The sequence below is a fragment of the Scyliorhinus torazame genome, chromosome 9 (genome assembly GCF_047496885.1).
Source record: "Scyliorhinus torazame isolate Kashiwa2021f chromosome 9, sScyTor2.1, whole genome shotgun sequence".
NCBI classification, from domain to species: Eukaryota; Metazoa; Chordata; class Chondrichthyes; order Carcharhiniformes; family Scyliorhinidae; genus Scyliorhinus; species Scyliorhinus torazame.
Window position 1 is genome coordinate 152,868,593 of NC_092715.1, and position 27,301 is coordinate 152,895,893.

At 44.4% G+C, this 27,301-nt stretch overlaps 1 protein-coding gene and 1 long non-coding RNA gene across 11 annotated transcripts in view; one reads left to right on the top strand and one right to left on the bottom strand.

The window, feature by feature from the left end:
* Positions 1-2,475: 2,475 nt before the first annotated feature.
* Positions 2,476-4,104, bottom strand: LOC140429531 (uncharacterized). The gene is made up of 2 exons (XR_011949115.1): positions 3,630-4,104; positions 2,476-2,979 (listed from the first exon to the last, which is right to left on the bottom strand). It is a non-coding gene; the product is annotated as an uncharacterized lncRNA (long non-coding RNA).
* Positions 4,105-4,308: 204 nt separating this feature from the next.
* The window catches only part of LOC140429529 (transducin-like enhancer protein 4), a 327,809-nt gene continuing 304,816 nt past the window's right edge, over positions 4,309-27,301 (top strand). For 3 of the 10 annotated variants that reach the window (XM_072516642.1, XM_072516640.1, XM_072516641.1), the window contains exons 1-4: positions 4,309-4,822; positions 5,067-5,164; positions 6,505-6,568; positions 6,713-6,757. In XM_072516642.1, the coding sequence (XP_072372743.1) occupies positions 4,799-4,822; positions 5,067-5,164; positions 6,505-6,568; positions 6,713-6,757 (231 nt within the window). In that variant the 5' untranslated portion in view covers positions 4,309-4,798. Of the gene's footprint in view, positions 4,823-5,066; positions 5,165-5,395; positions 5,501-6,504; positions 6,569-6,712; positions 6,758-27,301 lie in introns of those variants that run through there. The other 7 variants (XM_072516643.1, XM_072516644.1, XM_072516645.1 and 4 more) reach the window with 3 other exon arrangements.

Consider the following 27,301-nt stretch of genomic DNA (forward strand, 5'->3'; position numbering starts at 1 on the left):
AGATCAGCAGCACCATCCACAGCTGCAGATTTGCTGTCAGACCTATTGGAATTTCTCCATATGGAGAAGATCAAGTTCATCATCTGAGGGTCAGAGGTTAGCTTCCACGAAGTGTGGAGGCCATTCACCAACTTGTTCCAGGACCTGTTTGAAGCCAACAGCCAATTGACCGGGGGGGGGGGGGGGGGGGGACGCACACACACACACATGGGAGCCAACGGGATCACAGGGGACAGACAGGGAAGGGTGCCAGAGAAAAAGTGGGGCAGGCTGGAAAATGACCAATAGAGGCCAGGGGGCCTAGATCAAGGCCAAGGAAATGCAGAAAACAGGATAGGGAGATGGGAAAAGAAAGGAGGGGAGGCCAAATGGCAAAAAAAGGGTGGGGGAGGGGGGCAGAGAGGGCACCACTCACATGTAAATAGCAGATAACTGCTCATTGTACAGCGAGGGACCCAGGAAAGCACCCTGAAACAACGAATAAAGTGGGTGGGGGCAAGGGTAATGGGGGGAGCGCAGAGGGGATCAGCTGAGAGAAAATGACTTGTACATTGTACCTGATGCACTATCCTTACCAAATGTATAGTGTACCAAGTGTAAAAACTTCCAAGGGAAACATAAAAAAAAAGAATATTGGCACCTGTGGTGCTGGCAACTACAGGAGGAGACCAAGGTGGATCATCCAGCACTTCTGACTGAAGATGGTTACAATTGTTTCAGCCTTGTCTTTTGCACTGATGTGCTGAGCTGTGTCATCATTGAAGATGGGGATATTCATGGCGCTTCTTCCTCCAGTTTGTTTAATTATCCATCGCCATTTGCCACTGGATGTGTCAGGATTGCAGGGCTTGGATCTGGTCGGTTGATTGAGGATCCCTTAACTATTTACATGCTGCTTACATTTTTGGGCACGCAAGTAGACCTGTGTCGCAGCTTCAAAAGGTTGACACCTTCCGGAATTCTCTGGTCGTTGAGATTCACTTCTCCCAATCGGATAATCCCGCCCTCCTTTTTCGGTGTCCTTGATCTGACCTGCCCTCTTCATTGCGTCAGCGCTCAGGGATAAAACTGAAGAGGTTTTTTCTTAGCACCCTTAAAACCAGCAGAGAAAATAAATGTACACTCCAGCTCTCCTGGCTACTTTCAAATTCAAATACTTGAGGTGAAAGAATAACATTCTAATTCTATTGAAGAATATGCGGAAGTTAGTTAATTATTGTACTTTATGCCAAATGCTGTAAATATTTTGACGACCTCAGGAAGTATGAAGGGGGCGGGGTGGGGGCGGCTACGCCCCGAGAAATATTACTGCTCAGAGTGATCTGCTCCGTGAGTGGAGAGAGTCATTCAGACTGATGTTGCCGTTACATGTTGAGTGGGTTAAAAGATGATCTGGCTGGTTGATTCCCTGAGACTTTGTGATATAGTGGATTCAATGTCCCGGTTCTGTCTGTGTTGCTGGTTGGGATGTTACACCACCAATATCATATAATGATTCAACAGCCAGAAGCAAGACATTAAAGAGGTGGTTGTTCCTGGAGACGGCAGCACAAAATGGAGCGATAACCAATGGGCTGCCTATTTCACTTCATGGCTGACTTTCTGTTTCATTGACTTCAGTCAAACTGGCTGCCCATTCACCACAAAACCATGTTGTGCTTCTGACATCGACTAATTTCACCGCCACACTCGCAGTTATCACAACTTGAAGAAGTTTAAAATGTATTTACTCTCAATCTTGCTATTCAGAATTAGAGAGTGCTGGAAACTAGCTCATACCATAAAATCAAGGATAACTGTACCTTTGTCATGCTTGATAGCATAATTGAACCATAATTTACAAACTGGATTATTATTGTTTATACAGTGGCACTGTGAGGATATTCAATTGGGTAGAAAGACGCCTGGGCCCGATTGCCAACCATGCTCAGGGCAGTCCAGTGTGTCGGACGTGAATTAAACCAGGCATCTGACTACTCGCATGCAAGGATTTTCACGTCTGTTTGAGGCAATTGTACCAGATGGGGTATTCTCCCGCCCAGTCCTGAAAAAAAATGCTAATTTTTGACCCATTTTACGTCAGTAAAACGGGTATCAACGACAATTTTCTAACGAACTCGGATATTTGTGTTTAGATTTAAGAGATATCCATTGCAAAAAAGACCCCAATACATAATTCTGAACACATTATGCATAATGCCTGGAGCTATTTTAAAGCTATAATTTTAATTAGGGTTTCAGATGATGGTGATAAATCTCTTCAGTCTTGTCACAGTTTTATGATGAAGAATTACAAGTTTAGATGAGATAGATATAAGCTGTTGTTGAGATATGCACCTTTTGGCAATTCTAAAATTAGGCAAGGCATTGGGATTTCACTTACGATTTATCATGAAAATATATTATAAACCTTAATATCCTCAAACATTAATGCTTGGCAGTTGCATAGTGAAACGTAGGAAACAACTCAACATCTTTTATAAACAAATTTATTGTACTAATATTTATTTTCATACATTTCAGAATATAGCTTACTTAAAAACCAAACTACTCCAGCCACTGAAAATCTTCAATGTGATGTGATCATTCTGCTTTAGTCAGTTCTAAGTATCTATTGCTATTGTCAACTCTTGATGGTGTATCTTCTATGCCATTCATTCAGGAGAGACCTGAAACCATGTATGTCATGGTTCTTGTATAGAACATGGGCAAGATAAGTTTTTGTGGGCAATAGGGAACATTTATTTCATCTATGATGTTGGCAGAAAGTCAGGAAAACGTGTAAATCAAATAAGTGAAAATTGACACCAACACAATAGCACTTTGTTTTAAACTCAGCTTCCTCCTAGAAACATTCAATCAAAAGACGGGCTGATAAGAATGTAAACAGAAACCGGCCAGAACAAAAGAAGCAATATCTTACAACATAATACAGGAGCACTTTGTTGTCAAGGGAAGACAATCATGTTTCGGAATCTTCTGCCAAAAGGAAAACAGAAAGCATTAGAATATAACTTGTGCAAATGACGAGAACACCAATAAAATAAGATAATTTCTGACCGACCCCACGCCCCGGTTCCCCATTTTCCCATCAAAATTACTATTTTGAACGGACCACAGAGTCCTAATTGCAGGAAGTCTTAAATATATGTTAAAGAATATTGTTGACAATATCTTTTCGTCCTTTCTAGTTAAAACTTAGACCCTCGGCAACGATTTGGCCAGTATTGTGTTATATATGGGTCAAACATTCCTTATTTGTTATTATTAAGCGTGTTTTAACTTCTCGGCAGCAGTGATGGATCGAATCGATAGAAATAACGGCTGGGTTTCCGCCTCCCATGCAACATTTGCATTAACAGTCGCACAGCAGTTCTAGACAGAAAGTAGCTAACGAAATATCTCTGAAATTATCTGCTTAAAGCCAAGCATTTCCTTTCCAGATTCGCTCTGAGTTAAAAATGAATCAATAAAGAAGGCACCGCTGTAGTAAGGAGTGGAAGTGTTAATGTGATTAAATATAATATACGATGTGCTTGTTTTCATTTGGGTTTTGTTACCTAAAGTTAAAACATGTTAAATACCTGAAGGTGCAACCAAAGTGTCTCCCTCTCCCCTCCCTTGCTCACCTTTATGGAGCTCTGTGGGTCCCCAAACCTCTCTGTAATGACAGATTGCTTGAGTATTTTGCAAAGAGACATTCGACCCTAATTAGCCAACATTCGCATGGAATAGAGCATGGGAGGAAAACATTCTCATTTCACCAAACGCCGGCAGAGCCCCACGTTACTTTGATTGACAGATGAACAAATGTTTCCTCTCTTTTTTTTCCCAACTTTTCGCTTCTGCTGGAGGGGAAAAAAACCGACAGGCCCAGCGAACGACAATGCGCTTTGCGCCGCGAGGCGTCAGCTTGGCACTTTCTGGCCACGCCAATTGGTCTCTTCGCCCGCGCCGCGTCAACGCCCCACGTGGGATCACCAGTCGGGGCCGCTCGCCATTGGTCGGCCTGGCAGAATGGGCCGCGACTCAGGCCGGGCTCCGCCTTTGCCGCGCGGCGATTGGTGAACGACTCCAGGGTGACGTCCGAGCTGGAGAGCCGGCGAACGAGGGGAGCAGCTTGCCATTGGTCGGTCGGCCGTGCCAATCAACGGCAGCGGCCGGCCGGCTTTGTGTCGCGCGGCATTATGGGCGTTGTAGTGGAGAGCGGGGCGAGCAGTCCAGTGACTGGGAGGGGGAACGGGAAGGCGAGCGGACTACAAGAGCCAGGAGGCCACGGGGGCGTGGGGGAGGGGCCGCTTGCCTTCTCTCCCTCCCTCCGCTAGGGTGAAGTATCGCCTCCCCGCACCTCCTCTTTCCCTCGCTGAAGTGAAGTTGACCGGGGTGTGAATATGTAAGAATGTTAATGACACGGCGCTTCTAAATTTGGTAAACACAAGTCATTACTTTGGTGTGTTATCGGATGAAGGGCAGCGAAGGAGCTGCTGCCGCGGCACTCTGATTGCAGCCCAGCCGAGCCGAGCCCTCCTCTCCCGGACTCAGTGATGCTGTGAGGTCGCTCCGAGCGGCTGCCCGGCACAGCAGGATCCCGGATCGGAGGAAATCTCCCTGCGAATCTGCAACCCTCATCTCAATGCTCCACTTTGTTTCTATTATTCGCTTTGTGGAAGGTCGGAGAGAGACTCGCTGCTTTCCTCCGGATCGCCTGCAACTTGGTGACTTTTTAAATTAAGGAACTTAAATGACACTGATACTCACCTAAACGATCGAGAAGGCTTTTTGGAAAAATCCCAGCGCGATGTATCCTCAAGCCAGACATCCCGTAAGTGTGTTTTGTGTGTATGTTTTCCTCTCCCTCTTAAACAGCACAACACGGACTATTTGCACGCGAGCTCCAGCTTTCTCTCAACACGCCTTTAATTATCGTCTTTCAGTAAATATTTGTCGACGTGCAAAAGGTGCAGTGTTTCCGTGTGCTTTGTCAATAATGTGAAGAAAGAGCAATTTGCTGAGATGGGCGGACGGGTTGTGTCGGTACTGATGCTGGTTTGTTTTTGTATTTCTAGGCGCCTCACCAACCCGCACAACCCTTTAAATTCACCATCTCCGAATCGTGTGATCGCATCAAAGAGGAATTTCAATTTTTGCAGGCGCAGTATCACAGGTAGAGAGCTTAGCTTTTCACATAAACAGAACCTCGCAACGTCGATGTGTCTGGAAGTACGAGCCAAGTAGAGTTGTCCGGATGGGGAGTGGTATTTAAAACGTCTTGATTTCTCCTCACCTTCCCTCTGCAGGGACAGGATTCTGGTCTGTACTGTCCACTCTTGGCGTATCGCATGTGGGCTTTCTTTCCTCTCCCATCTCCTCCCTTTTAATTGTCTGCTGGAAAAATGATTTCTCGTTTGGTCGAAGATGGTGTCCGAGTGCAAAGCTCGCACTCTTTGTAGTGGTGGAGATGTGGTGAAGGCAGGTTTTTAACATCAGCGGCCCGATGGAGGTGATTTAAATAAAAAAACAAGCTATTCAATTCTATGTTGAATGTCTTCTGAAATGTTTCTTTCTACCCGGGTTAAAAAGTAATTTGAGCAATTATGCGGCGATCCAGACGCGGGTAATCCACGGTCTTCTTAAATATAACGCACCCAACGCTTCAATGTCTCGGTATTGTTTTTAGATGTCAATTTGCCGTTGTTTCCCTTTATTTCTCGCGTTCACATTTCTCCTTCATGTGATATGACGATGAAGGAGCAATATCCTCTCTGCGAGACTGCCCTTCATTCCGCCGACATTCTTCGAGGCTACAAAGTGTGAAACAATCCTGCCTTTTATTTTCAGAAAGCCCCCTAAACTGGTTTCAGTACACTGGGTATGTACGGCTTAGGAGATAAACAACTTCGAATCATTAAAAAAAGCATTAAACCACTGTATCTAATCGCATGTAGAGATTTATGTAATGGGGTATATTTGCTTTTCATCCTTTTTGAAATACTGCGTAGTTTCTCTTTTTTAACATTTAAAGATCGCGGTCCTGTTATTTACAGAAAGGATAAACTTTTTAAAATACATAAATTGGCATTGTGGAACAAGTCCAGCTCTCTCTTTCTCTGGAGCCCTGTATTCTTTGTCTAGATTTGTGCCAGTTGAGTTAGCATTTTTAATCGCTAAATAATGGTTTCCTTTTCTGATCTAATGAATGTAATCTATTGAAAGAAATAATGTTGACGCACTTGTCATGTTCGCGTGTGTCAGATTTGGTATTCTACTTGTACTTATTAAAATCAATCTTTGAATACGTAGTCATATTTTGGCATATGAGTTGGCGCCATAAATCATTTCTAGAAGAACAAAATGCGGTGCTGTACTAATTAAGTGCACCTTGCCTTGATAAGACAACACTTCTAATGATCTGGGTAAGATCATTTACGCAGAGAAAGCATTGCCTGCAGCGCAGTCTTAAAATGTCCATATAGTGTCTTGAACAATCTTTCTTTCTTTAAACAGTTTGAAATTGGAATGTGAAAAATTAGCCAGTGAAAAGACAGAAATGCAACGCCATTATGTCATGGTAAGTTTTTAAAGAAATACTTTTTTGTTATAATGGCTGATATTGACAATTCACTGCATCTTTTATCAGTTTCTGTGATTGTTTGTAAATATTAAAATAAAAAATTACCAGTAATAAAAACCTTCTATTGCTTTACCTTTGCAGTATTATGAAATGTCTTACGGTCTGAATATAGAAATGCACAAACAGGTAAGATTCTTATATTTTCAATACATGTTGGTAATAGAATCTTGAAATAGATGTATGCAAATTTTATCATAACATTTTGAACAGGAGGAATTGGGAATTCTGTGCTGACAATAGCAGAAATGTTACAGGGTTATTGAACTCCTTAAGGATGATACAGATTATGTAGAGCTATATAGCATTAAACCAAAATCGAGATGTTCAAACACATTTTGTAACAAATGTTTATCACATTTATGTAGTGTGCTTGAAATAGCTGCTAAAATTACTTTTGAAAAATGTCTTTAGCATGAAAATAACTTCTAACGTCAAAAATAATAATAAACTAACATTTCCTCCCTGCCCATTGAGATTCAAAGTGTTTAAAATACAAATGTTGCAGCATAAATTTGTATTATTGTGATGGTATCAACACTTTGCAGTTCCCAATAGATGGAAATTAATTTTCTGTTGACATTGATATTTCCCCCATATTTCAACTATGACAATTGATTGTCCAAGATTCAAAATAGAACCATGCCATAGACTGTTTTAGATGAAACTTACTCACCAAAACTCTCAGTGGTGGTCACTGGATTATATCCTTTGACATGATTTTAAAAACTCTCATTGATTGTCTGCCTGTATTTTGAGTAGTAATTCTTTCACTCTTGTGAAAGACGATGGCAGTGCACTGATGTAGTACCCTTGTCACCATGATTGATAATTTCGCACTGAGTCACCGGAACAGGTGTGTAAATCAAGCAAAATAGAAAGGTACGGCTGTAATGATACTCCTGTTGAATAACTCAATTAGAGATGTTTTTGTACAATAATGAGATATCCTCCTTGTGAAATGTAGATTTTGACGATTTGTAAAATGATACCAATAATTTCCCATCATCTGTGAGCGCTGTTGTGGATTTTTGTTTCAAGTAAAATGCTTGGTGTACATACGCTTTTCTGTGGCTACATCCTTACCACACACAAATGACACTGAATGTTACTCTGTGTTCTTTGGGAAGGCCTAAAATTCCCTGGAAGATGTTGTATTTGTTTTGTGATAAGAAGACGGTATCCATTTTGCAGGATTGGTACCATCCTTGATTTGTAATAAGTGAAGTGGATAATAATGTACTATTTCATGGGTGCAGTAGCTGTTTTTCTGTTTGCTCACACCAAAACTTACTAGTAAAGGTTTCTGAGACGTGTGCATGTAAAATTGTCAGAATAATTTCCTGTAAAATTGGGTGATAATGAATTTAAAATGTCGTGTGGAAAATGTAATTTGCGATCTTTAAACACAGTATACATGGGATGGTCACGTAAACCAATAACAAACACTTTATTTTAAAAAAAGATTAGTGAGTGGCCACGCATTTATTCTTTTAGATACTGTAAGCAGGAAATGGAAAATATAGATCAGTGAAAGAGCAGTGTAATTTGATAGCTTTTCGGAATGCACTGTCAACTGGAAGAAGCCATCATTAGAATAAGACCCCCTCTACTGGTCCCATGACACCACTTGGATATGGTCTAATCAGGAAACACTGGCGCTTAGTTTTGAAAATCGCACAGCAAATGAGCCTTGATAAGGGACAGTAATGAGGATCAAATTGGTGGTGCTTGCATACTGGTTATTAGTTCAGGTTAAAAGACACCTTTTTAGCCTGGGTGAAATTGAGCAGTTTACAGCTTATGAATCCCCATGTGGGGAAGTAAATGAGTTTTGAGAAGTCCACCTTGTACTCCCTGGAGTATAATTTCTGAAATAACATCTGCTTTGATTGCCTGGAGGGAAGGGTAAGAGGGCTTTTATTCATATGGTGGGAATGAGGGGGGTTGTGAACAAGGCGGTATCTTTAAAAAATATGTAATACTTTGATTTTCAAAAACATAAAGGATTCTACATTTTAAAACATTTTCAACTTTGAAATTTACATTTGAAAACAATTTTGCTATTCATATGTAGGAGATTAAGTTAGAATGTAGCTACCTTGTTTTACAATTGCTTTTGAGGTTGGTTTGAAGTACAGCTGTGATACGCAGTGGCAAGGGCATGTAGTTCCCTATCCAATTTAAATGTGGTTATGATGCTGATTCATTAGATGTGTGCTTTTTTTTTCTGCAAAATATGTGTATGCTGAGTTTATCAGAGAAATGGTGACAATACATGAAAAATGTTTGGAGATAAGCACATATTTTAATCTTGCAAATAACTCTTTAGATTAAAAGGATTATTTTAGAAAATAAAATTTTCCTGGTTTTGCTATATACAGGAGTCAAGTATATTGGCTTAACCTTAATTTTACTGTGTAGCCTTTCGGGGGGATAATACTTAGGTTTCAGGGCATAAGTACTAGAAGTACAGCCTCGTTTCAATTGAGGTAGGATTTTAATAGTCATTGAAGAAGAAGGAACAATTTCAGTTTTTTTTTAATGCGCATGGTGAGATTATAACAAAGCTTGTAAATCCAGAGAATCAGATTGTGCAAATTGCCTAGATATATTTGCACAGTAACATAATTTAGAAAGCGTCCACTTTACTTCCAAACGTTCATAGCTTTGAGCATGAATTGCAGGCAGTTGAACAACAATGATGTCACTGAATTAGTGTAGTATTATCCACTTATATAATTTAAAATAAATGCCGTCAGATGTTCATGTGATCCTGTCCAACACGGATTATGGGAATTAATTGAAATATGCAGGAACAGGTTCGGGCGCGACTATCATGAGTATTTAGTATTCCAAAGCACTTGCATTTATTTTAAAAATGAATTGAGTTCTGTAATTCAATTCTAGATAAATAAATATAAATGAAATACTAATGTATCCTTAACTGCCCTTTTATTTACGGATTGTATAATGATCAGAAACATAGGTGGTTTCCAGTTCCTTGATATCCTGCAACTTTGATTATTTTAAAATCTCTTTCTCATTACTGACCTTTGGGAAGTGAGAAGAGCATATTTTAAAAGTCACTTTTCCAACCAGGTGTATTCATTCATAACAAGCAGCCAGTCAGAAAATTGTATCTGTATATACACATACATTCGTGTACATATACACACAGTGCAAATCCTACAATCCATTGCTTCCCTTCTGATTTTGCTTTGGCCTTTCAGCTCAGTATTATGTATTATCTTCGAGATATTTTCAATGACTTCTCTTGTATTGGTAAGTGAGCAATTATTCAGCTGCATTGATCTGTGGTGCTATTGTGCCTAGTATAGCACTAATTCACTTATCAGATTTGTATCTCTGGAATTCTAGGGTGACTCTAGAGTCCTATTGTTTTTCACCATCCTCTTGAAGGTTCAGATTTTCATGGCTGTTTATAGTCTGAACTGAATTGTAAAGAATTATTTTATTGGTACCGAACATGATGGCTGCAATGATATTGTGACTGAATTAGCAAATACCAGAAGGTTAATACCATAGCATCAGTCACACCAGAGGGCTGATTTTGTTTCTCTTTCCTTTTACACCAGTTTCAGTAGAAACAATTGAAGTGAGATATTTAAGACCTTGTTATTCCTTCGGTGAGAATTGTGATATTACTTAAATTTTGCGTTGTTGTTAACAGTAGGCTTTTCAAGGATTTGTTTTTGCAGCTCATTTAATGAAAGCTTTGTGGGCAACACATTGTTTTTAAATAATGTTTTATTCATACAGTGTCAAATTTGGAAGTTAAAGTCATATTGTCATATACTTGCAATTTTAAAAATAATCTATTTAAAGGTATTAAATTTATTGTAAACTGACATCCCAAATCTCGATCAATTGTACTCTTGTATCTAGATGTTGGGCTGTGGTGATGATCTAAAGTCCAGTACCTACTCAGCTGATTGAATTAACTTTAATTCTGGAACGCAATTTTAGTTGATTGTCAGAGTTTGGAACAGTATTTTTAGAATGGTATATCATAGTTTAAATTGTTTTTTAAATTGCTATGGTCGTTAAAATGAAAGAAAAACCTTGTATTATACTTCATAGTATTTAAAGGGGGAAGAGATTATTAAAGTTGTTTTAAATGTTTGCACCTGTTAAACCTTTTTAAAATCTAAATAACCAAGGTACTAAATTTATTATTAATTAAATAGAGGCCCATTTTCATTTTCTGAAGATGATTTAGACATATTGTTGCTATTGTTAGGATTTTAAAAACAACTGATCAGAAAACTTGCAGAGATAGTTGGTACTTCAATGTAGATTTTCTCATGCTTAAATTAAATGTTAACATCTATATTCTACATAACTGATATGTTCGTAATCTACTTCCAATACATTTTTTTTGCATTTCAGTTGTGTGATGAATTGCTAATTCAGTACTAATGTTAGTGTTGAGGCACATGAGCTGAAAATCCAAAATGCAACTGATCTAGGGAATTATTTCACTGAACCTGTCAGCAGTCCGAGTTAGGTAGTCTGGTTTTCTGGTCAATTTCTGTACTTGTCTTTATACAACAGGAATTGAAATAGGATTGCTTACAGTTGCACTTTAAAGCATCTAGAATTACGACTCCAACAATCAATTATAATAAAGCTAATTTTGGCAATCTTCAGCTTTTGTTGAGATTAGAGCTTTTAATCTGTTTGTATCTTGATATTTTATGCATGACAGAGAACATAGAGAATGACACTGAAAATGTTTAAGGCTAATCTAATCTAGGGGTTCAGATGACATCATAAGCAGCAAGAGTGCTGATTAAGTGGTTTGTAACAGTTACCTGAGCCCCAATATTAGATTTCAACCTTGCAATTGCTCTTTTAATGTATCTAACAACTGATTTATGTTGAAAATTTGCATCGCTAGCAACTGTAAATGCTGATGCAAGCATCTACTTCATGTTTGTGGATAATAATTTTCACTCGATAAGATTAAAGATTACTCTATTTTGAATGTGATTTCTTGATAAATTGGTCAAATTTTTGGAAGGGTCTATATATGTGGACTACTTCTAAAAAGCTAAGGACATAGAGGAGACTCATTGCATGGATGCTGCCAGCTTGTTTTCTTCGTAGCACTTTATTGTTTCCACTTGATATCAATCAGAAGCTTTCTGTTGTAAGGATTTTTGCCAGAGTAAATCTCTAGTGCGAGAAATGTGCAATAAAAATGTGATTGTTGTTCAAAACAATTAAATACAAATTTAAGGGCTTGGCCCATTGATTGAATCTCAAAATCATAACTGCAGCAGTCGATCGGAAATGATGATAAATAGCATTAGAAACCTTTTAGCGAAGTACAGTGACTACAAGGAGGAGAGCAGTATAGATTTGCATTATATCCGATACCCTCCAGTACCAAGTGGATTGTCAATACTGCTTGTTTAGCATTTTCTAAGGGCAGTAGGAGTATTGATTTCTGGCTTACAAGCAACGGCTCTATTTTCACTACTGAGAAGTATTGCAGGTTGTTAAGAAGAAATTGACTTGAAGAGGCTTGACTGCTGCCCATCATGAAGCAAATAAAGCAAAACTGCTGAAGCATGGTGGAGCAGCGAGACAGGGGCCCTCAGCAATTTGTTGCTATTAATTTACCATGGTCGACAGCAAATCAATTGGCGTCTACTTCATCTATTCGGGAATATGCTGTCCAGAGCAGATAAAAAGCCATACGTGGCAGCAAGAATAGACTATTTGCAGGATGGAGGATGAAGTTAATGTGCAAATAAGTGAATTCAAGGCTTCAGAGCACCTTTTAAGTGAGTAACTTTTTAATGGAATGTATTTTTAAGGACTCAATAAGGTATTATTGACTTGCAGCAAGTACTAAGAGGGTTCAGTTTTATTTCTGATCAATCCTATACAGAATTGAGTGAAAATGTTTTGCTCGTCTATATTTTAGTCTAATTGTCATTACGTTTTCTTTAAAACTGTTTTAGAGAATGTAGACAGGCATTGAAATGTACAATGGTTTGCAAATAGCATAGATATCAATTTATTTTAGATTAGCCTGTTGAACAATTAAATGGCACTTTGTGAGATTGACCATGTAGATATAATTTTAAATGGGCAGTATAGTAGCATTGGTGTATATATATTTAATATGAATCAAACAAACCAGTTGTCTAAAAGAGTGGATATTACATGGTAAAATCCTATCCTAAAATTAGCCTATTGAATCAAAAGGAGCACTAGCTAGAGATTTTTAATGGCCCTTTGCACTATCATGTTCTGTCTACTAGTGATTGTAATGAATGCTGAAGCTTTTTCTATAGTCAAATAGGGGACTTGCGTTGATTTAAATCACTCGGCTGTGTCTAATGTTTTAATCGACTCTCAGTCCAGTATTCTAGTATGTTTCCTGATAAATAGACATGGGGCGAGATTCTCCGAACCCCCCGCTGGGTCGGAGAATCGCCAGGGGCTGGCGTGAATCCCGCCCCCGCCGGTTGCCGAATTCTCCATCACCGGAGATTCGGCGGGGGCGGGAATCGCGCCGCGCCGGTTGGCGGCCCCCCCCCCCCCCTGCGATTCTCCGGCCCGAAGTCCCGCTGCTAGAATGCCTGTCATGCCGGCGTGGATTAAACCACCTCCTTTACTGGCGGGACAAGGCGGCGCGGGCTCCGGGGTCCTGGGGGGGGTGGGGGGGGGGCACGGGCACGGGGCGATCTGGACCCGGGGGGGGGTGCCCCCACGGTGGCCTGGCCCGCGATCGGGGCCCACTGATCCGCGGGCGGGCTTGTGCCGTCGGGGCACTCTTTTCCTTCCGCCTTCGCCATGGTCTCCACTATGGCGGAGGCGGAAGAGACTCCCTCCACAGCGCATGCACGGGGATGCCGTGAGCGGCCGCTAACGCTCCCGCGCATGCGCCGCCCGGCAATGTCATTTCCGCGCTAGCTGGCGGGGCGGAAATCAGTCCGGCGCGGGCCTAGCCCCTCAAGGTTAGGGCTCGGCCCCCCAAGGTGCGGAGGATTCCGCACCTTTGGGGCGGCGCGATGCCCAACTGATTTGCGCCGTTTTTGGCGCCGGTCGGCGGACATCGCGCCGATACCGGAGAATTTCGCCCATGGTAACTGTTCTATCAATGTTGAATGTTAAAATTTAATGCATTATATAATAATTTTCCTAATTTTGTATTAGGATAGTGGGATATAAGCATCATCAGTGAAGGTAGAAAAATGCCATAGAATGATATAACCCAGCAGGAGGCCATTTGGCCCATCATCCCTGGTGTTTTTCCATAGCACAGCAATTTTTCTCCTTTTTATGTATTTATCAAATTTCCTTTTGAAAGTTATTAATATTCTTCCACAGCCCTTTCTAGCAGTGCATTCCAGATCATCATAACTATATTTTCCCCCATCATATTGCATTGGATTCTTTGCCAATTATTTTAAAGTAATATCAGGAACATTCAGTTCTTTCCGTAATTTTTCAACCTCTGTCTGTCCCCTCAACCTACTTAGAAATTCTGACCGAGGTTGGGATCCTTCTTATGCTTTTCTTGCCTGAGCTTGCTTAGTATTAACTGGTAGGTTATTTGACCAGGAGGCAGAGGAGCTTTGGCATCAAATATGAGAATGACATTAAAGTGCACTTTCTGCAAGGCTTCTCGATTACAACTGTTTCTACATTAAGACACTGACTGCACTGCACAAGTATTTAATTGGCTGTAAGGGGCTTTGGGAGTCGTGAGATTGTGAAGGTATATAAATGCAAGGCCTGAATTTTCAGGATAGTGAGCATTCGGCGCCCATCATCCGAAGAGTTGGTGGGGAATGCACCCTCACCAACTCTGACAGACCTGCTGCCATTTTGTACTCAGTTGAGCAATGATTGGCAGCAGAGGGGGTTTCCATCTGCCCTTCAATGGAAGTTCTGCCTTGGAGAGCTTTTGGCAATCAGATTGACTGACAGATCTGCAGTCCCTCCAGACATAGCATTGCAGTGGAAGGATGAGGTACTGCAGCAATGTGCCTGAGCCAAAATCTTGAGACTGCACTTCAATTAAGTACCAGAGCCCTGAGGGTAGCAGGGTAGGGGACGTATGGCGAGGTGTGAGGGGCACCATCTCTGTTTCGGGGTAGGCCGGTGGTGGTGGAGGGAGGGGGGTGTGGTGAGGGAGGGCCAGAGCTCCCAGGTCACCGAGGGAGAGTACCCCAAATCTGAAGGGGCCTATAGAGGGCCCTTCCTGCCTGAGATCGAGGGTGAAGACCTTTTTTGTTTGGACCCCGATACAACTGGCTCCCTGGTCAGGAAAAGGCCCATAAATGGCCATTAAGTGGCCACTTGAAAGCCTTAATGGGGGCATGGGCAGGCTTCCTGCCCCAGTCCCAGACTGCCCCACCATAATATTGCACCTGAGCTGGGGTGGGCACGATCCCGGAGGGAAGCCCATCCATGCAATTTTACTACCCTGCCCCCCCTTTCCCCTCCTCCAACTCCGTGTCTCAGAAACCGCTGGTGGGGGGGGAGAAAGAATATAAAATTCTGGCCCACGTCTTTCTACTTCTTTGATTTAAATTGATCAAACCAGGAGAACCTCGGGCAGGGTGTAATATCCTTAAATGTTTTCCTTTCCGGCTGCAAGATCGTTGTGTATACACCCCGTAATAAAGCAGTGAGCCATTTTTCAACTTCTAAAAATGTATTCTTGCCTAGTTACTATCGGGTGTCATTCTTTGAACAACTGCAAAATGCAATTTAAAAAAAAAAAGTAATCCTTTGGTTCTCAATGTTAGCATATTGGGCCTCTTGTTCCTACTGTCAAACATGCTTTTGGTTCAAAAAAACAAATATACGCCACCATATAACGTATTGTTTTAAATGCACGATAATTATGAATCACACTGTTTGCTGTCATGTGAAACCTTTGATGAGATTACTGTATTGTAAACATTGCAGGATGTCCAAGCTTCCAGTGTGTGTAGTCACTGGAATCGTTTTATTTTGGCTTCAAAAGATCAAAATATACAGTGGAGCTCTTGTCACCTGAAAGTTGAAATATTAAACTAACTGGCGTTCTGTAATTTTATGGAGGGATAGAAGGGGTGAACTGGGAAGGAAAATATGACTGAAATGAAATATTAGAACTCATCTTTACTCTCCACATTAAATGCAGTGACAGTATTCAAGCTCCAGACATTCACTATGGTTTTGGTTGTTACACTTAGAGATGACAAACAACAAATTGTTTATATAATGGCACCTTTAACCTTATAAAATGTCAGAATGTACTTCGCAGGGACATTATAAAACAGCCTGCACTGAGCCACATAAGGAGATATTAAGTGGGGTCACTAAAAGCCTGGTCAAAGATGTAGCTTTTTAAGAGTGCCTTAAAAGAGGAATGTGAGGTAGAGAGGCAGGAAAGTCCAGGAAGGGAAATGCAGAGCTTAGGATCAAGGCAACTGAAGCTGTGGCCATTAAAGATGGAGAAATAACACAGATATCTCAAAGGCTTGTGGGATTGGAAGAGATTCCAGATTTAGGGTGGGACAATGCGATGGAGGGATTTGAAAATAAGGATCAGAATTTTAAAATCAAGATGTTGCTTGACTGGGAGCCATTGTAGGTCATTGAGCACAGGGGTGATAGGGAATTGGATTTTCTGTGAGTTAAGATATGGGCAGCCGAATGTTGGATGACCTTAAGTTTGCAGATGGTAGACTGTGGAAGAGCAGTCAGGATAATGCTTTTGAATTAGAGATAAAGAAAATCTATGAATGAAGTTTTCAGCCAATGAGCTGACGGGCAAAGTTGGGCAATGCAACAGAGGAGGAAATAGGTGGTTTTAGTGACAGCATGAAAGTGTTGCCGGAAGTTCACCTTGGGGTGGAATATGACACTATGGTTGCAAAAGAGATTGGCTTTGTCTCAGTTTATTGCCAGGGAGAGTGATGGAGTCTGTAGCTTGGGAACAAAGTTTGGAACTGGACCAAATTGCATTTGGCGATCGGCCGGAGAATCCCCGTTTGCGCCGAAATCGAGGGCAGCGCCACTTTTGCAATGCTCCACTCCCTCCAAAACGGCGTACTCGCAGATTACGCCGCATGCCGTATGGATGACCTCAGGACGTCACCTGAGACTCGCCCCTGATGGGCCGAATTCCGGGCGGCATAGGTCACTCATGCTATTTATTTTCGTGAACCCGGTGTGGTGGCTGGGGACTGAGTCTCGCGCCATCACGGTCGGGTGGGAGCCGTTCCGTGGGCAAGGGTGATTTGGCTGGGGGCACTGGTGGGGTGGGTGGTCCGGGGGTGGCGAACCTGGCCAAAAGGAGGCACTATTTGGCAGGCTGGGTCCACGTGCGGCCGGTGCCATGTTGCACGGTACGGCCGTTGCTGGCCGCCGCCATGCGCATGCGCGGCCACGGACCCGGCAATTCTCAAGCCCTATCCGCAGCTAAAGCCGGGGGCTTTACGCTGCGTGCCTGCTAGCCCCCTGCCAGACAGAGGATCGGCGCAGATTTTGCGCCGTTTATTCGGGTGTAAAACGCCACTGTTCCCATGCTGGCGCCAGCACATAGTCTTCTAATCGGAGAATCCAGCCCAATGGCTTCAACCTTTCAACAGGGGTTGTAGATAATTTTTCAGATGGAATGCACCAAAATCATTGCAGGCCTCCACCACTTATTTTTGGCAAAAGTCAATCTTGATAGGCAATCGGAAAACAGGATATTTTTTCACTGGGGATGGGGTTTTAACTTGGGGTCGACTCTGCTGGCTGTAACAGGAAATACCTACCAACTATAAGACCAGAAGCTGAAATTACTTGAAAATTTTAACCTCCTAATGGCAAGCAGGAAAAGGACTAGTAAATGTGTCAACAATATTACTGGTTGTTTGCCTTTCTTTTTATAACTGACCAGCACTTTTTCTTGCATTTAATATATTTTCAAATTCTTATTTGAAAGTAACATTATAACATGAAAGAACAGGGAACTATTGAATGCATATACGTTGTACTCAGCTGCTCACCTAGCAGAGGATAGCCGACAATAGTAACGTGTTGAGCATGATTTCTACCTATATGTATATTTGGGAGATGATTTGCTGACAAAATTAGCATTAGAAAAATGTTGTGGTTGTCAAATAATGACAGGGCCAATTGCCCATTGTTGGTTTAGTAACTCAGGATTCCAAACAATAGATAACATAAGAATACAAGAGGAGTGGGAGTAGGCCATTTAGCCCCTCAAACCTGCTGTGCAAGAGTGCAAATATAAGAGTGTAAACTGAATTTGATTGCACAGTGCTTAGCAGAGGGCACGCTCTCTCTGAGGTTATGGAGTGGAGAGCTCACAACTCCATCGGAAGTAAGTAATTACTGTGAGTGAAAATTCTGGGAAGTTGAAACTCTGTGCAGGATTCTCCTCTTTCCCCCCCCCCCCCCACTGTGTTTTGAGGAGGTGGACCACCATTGGCTGGCAGTGGGATCTTATGGTCCTGCTGTCACCAACGTGTTTTCCTGCTGTTCACACCCTTCGCTAGGACCAGAAGATCAGCTGGCAGAAACGGGCAGAGAATTTTGGCCTCTGAGCTAACGGCCCTAACTCTGCATGTAGCAGCATTCTTCCTTTTTACGTGTGAAATATTCATCATTAAATAGGCAGTAGTACAAACCTTTGTGAAACATGTTATAGGGGTTTCGCATTGCAATGAATGGAAATGTCAAATAGAAAATGAAAGAAATCAAATTGTTCTTTAGTTTATTATCTTTAAATACTTGTTAGTCTCTTTCAAATCTTATTTTGTGGTGATTACATTATTTTTCATTCTCCAAAGAAGTGATCTAACTGGTATGTGTGTTTTTGTATGATTAATGGAGAAGAAGAATGTGAAGCAAAAATAACTAGAAAATGTTTCGCAGTACAGAGTAGGTCTTTTGGCATTTGTAAAGAAAAATGGTTTAATATTTCAGATGTAGGGGGTGATTCTCTGCCTGCGTTCCGGGTAAATAGCAGGAGAGCCCCTCAACTGGGTTCACGCTGGGTGCTGAGCCAGGTGCGATGTTCCTAGTCCATAGCACCTGACACAATCTGCTCCCCCCCCCCCCCCCTTCAGCACCGGAGACTAAATATAATGATAATCTTTATTGTCACAAGTAGGCTAACATTAACGCTGAAATTAAGTTACTTTAAAAAGCCTCCAGTCGCCACATTCCGGCGCCTGTTCAGGTACACAGAGGGAGAATTCAGAATGTCCAATTCGCCTAATGTGCACGTCTTTCGGGACTTGTGGGAGGAAACCGGAGCACCCGGAGCAAATCCACGCACACACGGGGAGAACGTGCAAACTCCGCACAGACAGTGACCCAAGCCGGGAATCGAACCCAGGACTGTGGCGCTGTGAAGCCATGTGCTAACCACTGTGCTACCGTGCCGCCCTGATTGGACCAGGTGCTCAGAGGCCATTGGAACCCCTGGGTGGTTGGTCTAGCACCTTGACCCTCGGGTAGGCCTGAAAGGGTGTGTGGCCATGAAGGGGGGTTTGAGGTGGGGAGCATATGGTGAACTCATAGCGGGATGTCGCTCACTGGGAACTGCTGGTGCTGACGATTGGGAGGGGGTGCTGGCAAGAAGTGGCAGGGGCCTGATGCCAGTGATCCTGGGGCGGGGGGGCCTGCACTCTTACTTTGAGATTGGGGTGCCCTCTGTGGTCTCTGTGAGGCTGGGCTTACAAGCATCTTTGGGTCCCTCACATAACTTTTTCAGTAGGTTTCACCCCGGCTCCAAAAAAAATAAGTGCGGGAGAATCCAAAGATGTGCAGGTTAGGTGGATTGGCCATGCTAAATTGCCCCTCAGTGGCGAAAGATGTGCAGGTTGGGTGTGATTGTGGGGATAGGGCGAGGGAGTGTGCCTAAGTAGGGTGGTCTTTCTGAGGATTGGTGCAGACTTGATGGGTTGAATGGAATCCTGCACTGCAGGGATCCTATGATTCTCTAATTGCAATGGAAATTGCGCCAGAAAAGCCGGTGTGATTCGCACCAATTTTCCAGCCTGAAATGACACTTTGGGCGCGATTCTCTGGCCTCGTTACGCTCTCGCTCAAGCGAAATGAAGTCGGTCAATAGCAGGAGAGGCCAAAAACGAGAACCGCACCAGGTACCAAACAGTTTGAGATGTAACTGGCCGGCTCCCTTAGGTGAAATCGGGATCACACCGTAGCTAACCGAGAAACTAATTATCACAACTTAAGCTCTATTTCCATACAATTAGCAGGAGCCACCCCATATCCAACGGCCTCCCGTTATTCAGTGGCCTCCCCAGCAAGTGGTCACTTTAGTGCCGGTTAGTAGTCCTTTTGGAAAAACTTGAACATGGCGGAAGGGCTTCTGTGGGGAGCCGAGGGGGTGAGTAGCCATCTATGCTCACATGCTTGGCGGGGGGACGCTCGGCTGGGGGTGCGTCCCCCGTGGCGGGCCGCCATGGGCAGTTGAGTGGAAGGGGGGCAACTGGAGGGCAACTCGCGGCAATACTATGCCAACCCCTGGATCATATGTACGTATTCCGGGAGCAAACCTTGTCCCTGCCCGACCACATATAACCCCCACCGACTGCCAAGGCCTTTGGCCGTGTGGCTGAAGGATATTGCTGATTGGGAATTAGCAATTGTGGTTAAGTGAGCACTTCACACAATCCAAGTGGATTCCCGTGGGTGGGTGTGCCATGTAGCATGTGGGAGTCATTGCCTTGCATCCCAATCAAACCGGGATGCCTGGACACTGCCTGAACACTGCAGGAGGCAACACCATACACTCATCAGCCAACATCCGAACAACCAGGTGATGGGACACAGCTCCGGGGACATGTCCACAGCCGGAGGGTGGGTGAGTGTGACGGGGGGGGGGGAGAACCAGCGCCTGATCCAGGTGACGTTATGAGCGTATCACTAGGTGTCCAGCATACAGAGTCTGGGGTTCGGTGAGTTGAGTCGGCTGCGGCTGGAGTACCTGGGCAGGGCGCTCCAGGTTTGAGGGGGGCCAGTATCAATGGGGGAATGTAGGGTCCCAGGGTGGGAGCCACCATCGTCTGTCAGTTTAACATCCTCTCCCAATTCTTTACAGAAATTGAATGCTTTGGTAGGGATATTGGACGCAGAAGTTTCCCTAGTGGTGCTGGTGCTACGCGATGCAGCCAGACGCCGGAGAGGGCGACAGCAGCATCTGCAGATGCTCGAGGCGGCTGCTCTATGTCGGACTCCACCACTCACCCTGAGGACCTGGCCGACCATCAGGCCAGAAGGGGAGCCCCATGGTGGCCCAGGATGTACAGGCTTCACTGGTCGTTCGAGCAGATGACGACAGCGCGTGCCATAGGAGGCTTCGCCTCAACAAGGAGATGTGGCAGGACCAGAGTAGATCCACGCCGTCGGGACTTTGGCCAGTCGGGGCGGAGAATAGCGGGGCGGGCCTCTGGCAATGGTCGCAGGTGGGGGATATGCGGAGTACGCCGCTTTTCGGGGGCGTAGAATCGAGGAACCGGCGCCGGTCCCGATTTCATGCGTGGAACTGGATTCTCCGCCCGGGTGCTGGATGCAATTTCAGCGTCGGGGTGCGCCAGCCCTGGGTCTCTCCCTCCATTTTAAAAGCTCACCCAACATGATTTCCCTCCACATTAGGATGGAAAAAAACGGCCTGGGTCCTTGGTTTAAGGTCTCATCTGAAAGATGGCATGTCTGACAGTGCAGCACACACTCCAAACTGCACTTTGTGTCAGCCTAGATTGTTGCATTCAGGTCTGTGGGACTTGAACCCACAACCTTGTGTCACAGAGGCTAAAGTGCTAATAAGTGAGCCGCTGACACAATTACTTATGTAAACATATATTCCATTCAAATGAGAAATGACCAGGGGCGAAATTCTCCCGAAACGGCGCGATGTCCGCCGACTGGCACCCAAAACGGCGCCAATCAGACGGGCATCACGCTGCCCCAAAGGTGCGGAATGCTCCGCATCTTTGGGGGCCGAGCCCCAACATTGAGGGGCTAGGCCGGCGCCGGAGGAATTTCCGCCCCGCCAGCTGGCGGAAACGGCATTTGTTGCCCCGCGAGCTGGCGCGGAAATGACATCCCCGGGCGGCGCATGCGCGGGAGCGTCAGCGGCCACTGACCGTTTCCCACGCATGCGCAGTGGAGGGAGTCTCTTCCGCCTCTGCCATGGTGGAGACCGTGGCGGAGGCGGAAGGGAAAGAGTGCCCTCACGGCACAGGCCCGCCTGCGGATCGGTGGGCCCCGATCGCGGGCCAGGTCACCGTGGGGGCACCTCCCGGGGCCAGATCGCCCCGCACGCCCCCCCCCAAGGACCCCGGAGCCCGCCCACGCCGCCTTGTCCCGCCGTTCAAAAGGTGGTTTAATCCACGCCGGCGGGACAGGCAATTTATCGGCGGGACTTTGGCCCATCCGGGCCGGAGAATCGACTGGGGGGGCCCGCCAACCGGCGCGGCGTGATTCCTGCCCCCGCCGAATCTCAGGTGCCGGAGACTTCGGCAACCGGCGGGGGCGGGATTCACGCCAGCCCCCGGCGATTCTCCGACCCGGCGGGGGGACGGAGAATGACGCCCCAGAGATTTGTCCTTTTAACTGGTGGTTTGTAGTGAAGTACTGTCATCCAATTTTTCAACACAACAGTGAAATATTACTTCAAATTTTAACATTATGAATCTTCATCATTCATACTCCACAACTGCTGGGGAATCAAGTTCTGTGATATAAACATCAAAAAGTCAAGTAACTAAAAATGCTGGGTAAAGGACTGATGAAAGGTCACAGATCTGCGATGTAGGGCATGATCGAGTGGCCTCGTCGTTCCTGACTCGGTGACGTGATGAGGCCGTTAAATGTTGCAAGAGGCCTCTCGCAAGATTTTCGACACTTGGAGCGAGATCTCGGGAGACGGTGCTATCTGGAGGTCGAGATCTATCATTAAATATGTCAGCACCCAATTAATCCGAGGCCTTGGACCGAATTCCCGAGCCTTGGAGACTTCGCCATGGTGCCATTTAGCTCTGGTCTACACAATTGTGGATGAGAAGTAAAGGCATTTGGGGAGGTCTCCCAGGCCATCGGAGGCTCCCAGGTAGTCCGGCTCCAGGCAGGGTGGTACCCTGGCACATCCGCTGCCACTTGGGCACCGTGGCAGTGCCTGGGTGGCAGCCCCAAGGTGCCCATGTGCCAGGTTGCCTGTGATGGGGATCAGGCCCGGGGTGCCCTGCCCTTAAGAGGTAAGGTGAGGGGGGCTCCAGGAACTCCAAGAGGTAGGTTGGGTGGCTGAGGGGATTGAGAGATTGGGGCGGCATTTAAAAATGGTGCTCCGATCTCTTCCTGCATAGACGATCTCAACTCATCAGTGCAGCCTTGGCGGAACATTCCTTGCCGAGGCCAGAAAAAGCCCACCGTAAGCACCCCGCTATTCCTGCCTAAAATAGAACTCCTCTTTGTTAAATCGCACCCGTTATCTCTGTTTCCCTCTTTAGACAGATGCTAACATGCTTTATTTTTTTCTCACGTTTTTTTTAATTTCTGCAATATAAATGTCTCTTACAACATGGAACCCTATACCAGAAATCCTGGTGCATTATTGGGTCCGGTCACATGAGGGTTAAATCCTCCAAACCACACCCTGTTAATGATGTGTCTTCTATTTTTGTTTTTGCCATTTGAATGAACTGAGATGCTTCTACAGTAGGGATGTAAATAATCTGCTTAGATGTAATCTGGCTTCCATAAATCCAATTAGCTGTGATTTTCAGACATTCATCAGCCTTGGTCTTCTGTAGACATACAATGTGTGGATTTTACATTGTACTTTGACTAATTATGACAATAATTACACCTCCCCTGGAAACATGTACCTCAGTGATAGGTCAATTAAACACTTGCTTTCCTTTAAGCTGTAGGAATGGTTCGAAGGATACTAGGTAGAAATGCCGAATAGAGAACACGTATTTTTCTTTTTTTTCTTTTGAAAACTGTGGTTCTGAAAACCTACTGACTGTTGCCCCAGTGAGACAAAATAGCAACCTTGCTAAACAGTGTTAACAAAACTGTGTTTATCTGTTTGTTAGAACTGACAGTCTTTGGTGCACTGACTGGTATTTTCTGACTCATTTTCACTTACTCATACTTTTTTCCACAGCGTCCTCTATCATTATTTCAGTCAATGTTTTGTGCGACTTTCAAATATTCGTTAATTTCTTGATATCAAATATAAATTTAAAATTAAAATTTATTGGCTCAGCACTTTATCAATTCAGAGAGTTTATCAGCTTTCTGGAGTAGTATGCATATTCCATTTTGGATAGCAGCAAGCAAAGATTTTGTATTGCTTGGGAATGGGGAAATATGTTCGACAGGAGTTCTTTTACAAATGCAAAAGACTCATTAATCATGGGTGCCACAAGCCTGAGACAGTTAATGACAGTTATTTGCCTGAGTGAGAATAATTTCACATAATTGGTAGTGCAATATATTATTATGCAGATATACTTCCAAATGCAAGTATAGAAAATAGTTGCTACTCTGGGGTTGGAAAAATATCACCCATAACCAGATAACAAGGGAAAATAAGATCTGATGTGTGCCAGTCATTACTGTCCAGTAAGCGTATGTGTCAAATACACTTCGAAACCTCTAAACTTTTTAAAGGCATGTCAGGACCAATAAATTTTCATTACAGACTTTGTCTGCTGTGAGGGAAAGCTCGTGAAAGCATATTAGAGATGACATATTTAAATAGACTAGACTGGGATGTTTGCGTAAAATGCTGATTTATAGTTGATGAACAGCTGTGACTAGATGCTTAAACAGAAAGGGTCTGCTGATCAGGTGCTTGATGTATTGGTTCAACTTCTTTAACTCTGTAAAAGAATGCTGTCTAACTATAAAGCCGAGGTGAGAGAGGGAGTGTCTTTTATAAAAACAGAACAAGCCTTCTATGGCGAGTGGTAATTATTTCAGGGTGAGTTGAGGCCCGTGATGACATGTTGTGAAAATAAATCGTGGACTATTCAATCCTACATGCAATGGGCATCTAGTCTAGCTTGTGGCTTTTAATTTCCATAATCATCATGTACGAATCATGTATCTATAATTTTAGGGCATAAAACTGCACATGGCAACCCACAAAGTAGTCGGGACCCGTATTTTTTTTAATGTTGGGCTTATTTCTTACCAACCTTTGAATTGTAACATCTGAATATATATTTATTTTGAGAGAATGATCAATTATTGATTTGTATTAGTTACATTAAAGAGCTTTGGGTACAGTGGTTATTCTCAGTTGCATTCAACTAATGGCCTTGATTGTTTTTATTATTCGTTCATGGGATGTTGGTGTTGCTGGCTAGGCCAGCATTTATTGCCCATTCCTAATTCCTCTGCCTAACATCCCCACTTCTGACCTCATGATGGAGAGAAGGTCATCGATGAAACAGCTGAAGATGGTCGGCCGAGGACACTACCCTGAGGAACAACTGCAGTGGTGTGCCAGGACTGGGATGATTCATCTCCAACATCCACAAACATTTTTCTTTGTGCTAGGTATGACTCTAACCAGTGGAGAATTTTCCCATGATTTCCATGGATTTCAGTTTTGTGAGGGCGATGTGATGCCACACTCAGTTAAATTCACTCAGTAATATAGTTCTGTTGCTTCCTCAGTATGGCCTATCCAATTACACTTTTGTCTTTTCATTTGGAGGATCATTGGGTCTTGTTTTGTCTCCTCCCATAGTGTATTTTAATGGTGGTATTTGGTCAGTGTATCTGAAAGATCCTTTTGAGGCATCTGTAGATGAAGGATTGGATTTTTGCTAACATTGTTTTGGTGGGGACTTCCGCTGGTGACCATGGTGTGAGTGGTCGCACATTTGGCAGCTCCTGCTAGAGGCTGTTTTTTGTGACCTTTTTCCCATTTGTAGGGTTCATGTTTCGCAGAAAAAAGGTGCAGGGCTGACTGGAGAAAAGTTTGACTCCACTGGCGGGGCTGATGAATGGATCCACGGACTAGAAGTGGGTCAAGAAGGAGGGAGCAGTTGGAGTAAGAGAATCTTCGAGCACCACAGGTCAAGATGTTGTAGGGTAAAGTGTAGGCCTTGCCTGCCCAATCGTCGATGGAGCAACTGGTGGACTTTTTAAATGAAAAGTTTAGCCGACAGAGGAGGGAGGCCCAGGAGGACCTAGCCAAGGCAGTGGAACTGTTAAAAGCGGGAATTGATCGCGTGGAGCAGAGCCTGTAGTCCCAGGTCCAGGCTATTCAGAAAGTGGAGAAGGCAGTGGAGGAGCATGAAGAGCAGCTTGCCTTGTTGGCGGCTGAAATAGGTGTGATGCAAGAGACTCCGAAAAGGTTAAAGGAGAAAGTGGAGGACCTGGAGAACCGCTCCCGGAGACAGAACAGGAGACTCGTGGGGATGCCTGAAGACATTGAGGGAGCGGAAGCTGGCTCGTATGTAGCCAAGAGGTTGATGAGGGCGGGGCCTTTGACGGGCCCCTGGAGGTCGACTGAGCGCACAGGGTGCTGATGAGGAAGCTGCAGGCGAATTAGCCACCGATGGTAACCCACACTGGTTCCTGGACAAGGAGAAGATACTGAGATGTGCGGGGAAGATGAGGAGATGTATTGGGAGGGGAACAACCTTCAGGTGTACCAAGACCTGGGCGTGGACTTGGTGAAGAGACGAGCTGGGTTTAAGCGGGTGAAGGCTGCCCTCCTTAAAAAGGGGGTGAAGTTTGGGATGTTGTACCCGGCCCGCCTCTGGGTGACTTTTAATAGCCGAGAACATTATTTTGGAATGCCAGAGGAGGCGATGGAATTTTAAGAGACAATGGACTGACAGGAGAAGGAGGAGATGGGGGTGTGAGGGGATGGATGCTTTTTCTGTCTGTTTTTTCCTGTCCGCTTTTTCCTGTACCTTTGCTTTTGTTGGTTATTGGAGAACTTTTCTCCTTCATGATGTTTTGATGTGATTGAGGGTAAGTGCATATTTCTTTCCTTCTTTTGTTTCATTGTTGTTGGTGAGGTGTGTGAGCAGGCGGTGGAGAGGGGAATCAGCGGGAGTTGGGGGTAGGAGGCAGAGGTGACCTGGGCGGGGGCTGCCAGGCTAGCTGGGTGGGCTAGTTAACGGGAGTGCAGTGGGGGGGGGGGGGGGGGGTGATCAGGTGATTAATGTATCAGAACGGGATGGGGTGGTTGTTTCTTCAGGAGGTGGAGGGTGGGTGTGGGCAGTGTGCGGGGGGCCCCGTGAACCATGTCCATATGTTTGGGGCCTGTCCGAAGCTGGAGGGATTTTGGCGGGGGTTAACTGATGTGATGGCTGAGGTGCTGAGGGTGAAGGTGGTCCCGAGTCCAGAATTGGCAATTTTTGGATTGACGGAAGACCTGGGAGTCCGATGTTTTGGCCTTTGCCTCTTTGGTAACCCGGAGACGGATCTTGCTGGGATGGAGGGACTCGGGACCACCGAACCCAGGATGTGTGGGTGAGCGACCTCGCGGAATTCCTTAGGTTGGAAAAAAATCAAGTTCGCCTTGAAAGGGTTTGTGGAGGGGTTTGCCTTTCTTCCAGGGGGCTTTGTGGTTAAAAAAGGAGGCAGAGTGGGTGGAGGGTAACAGCAGGGAGG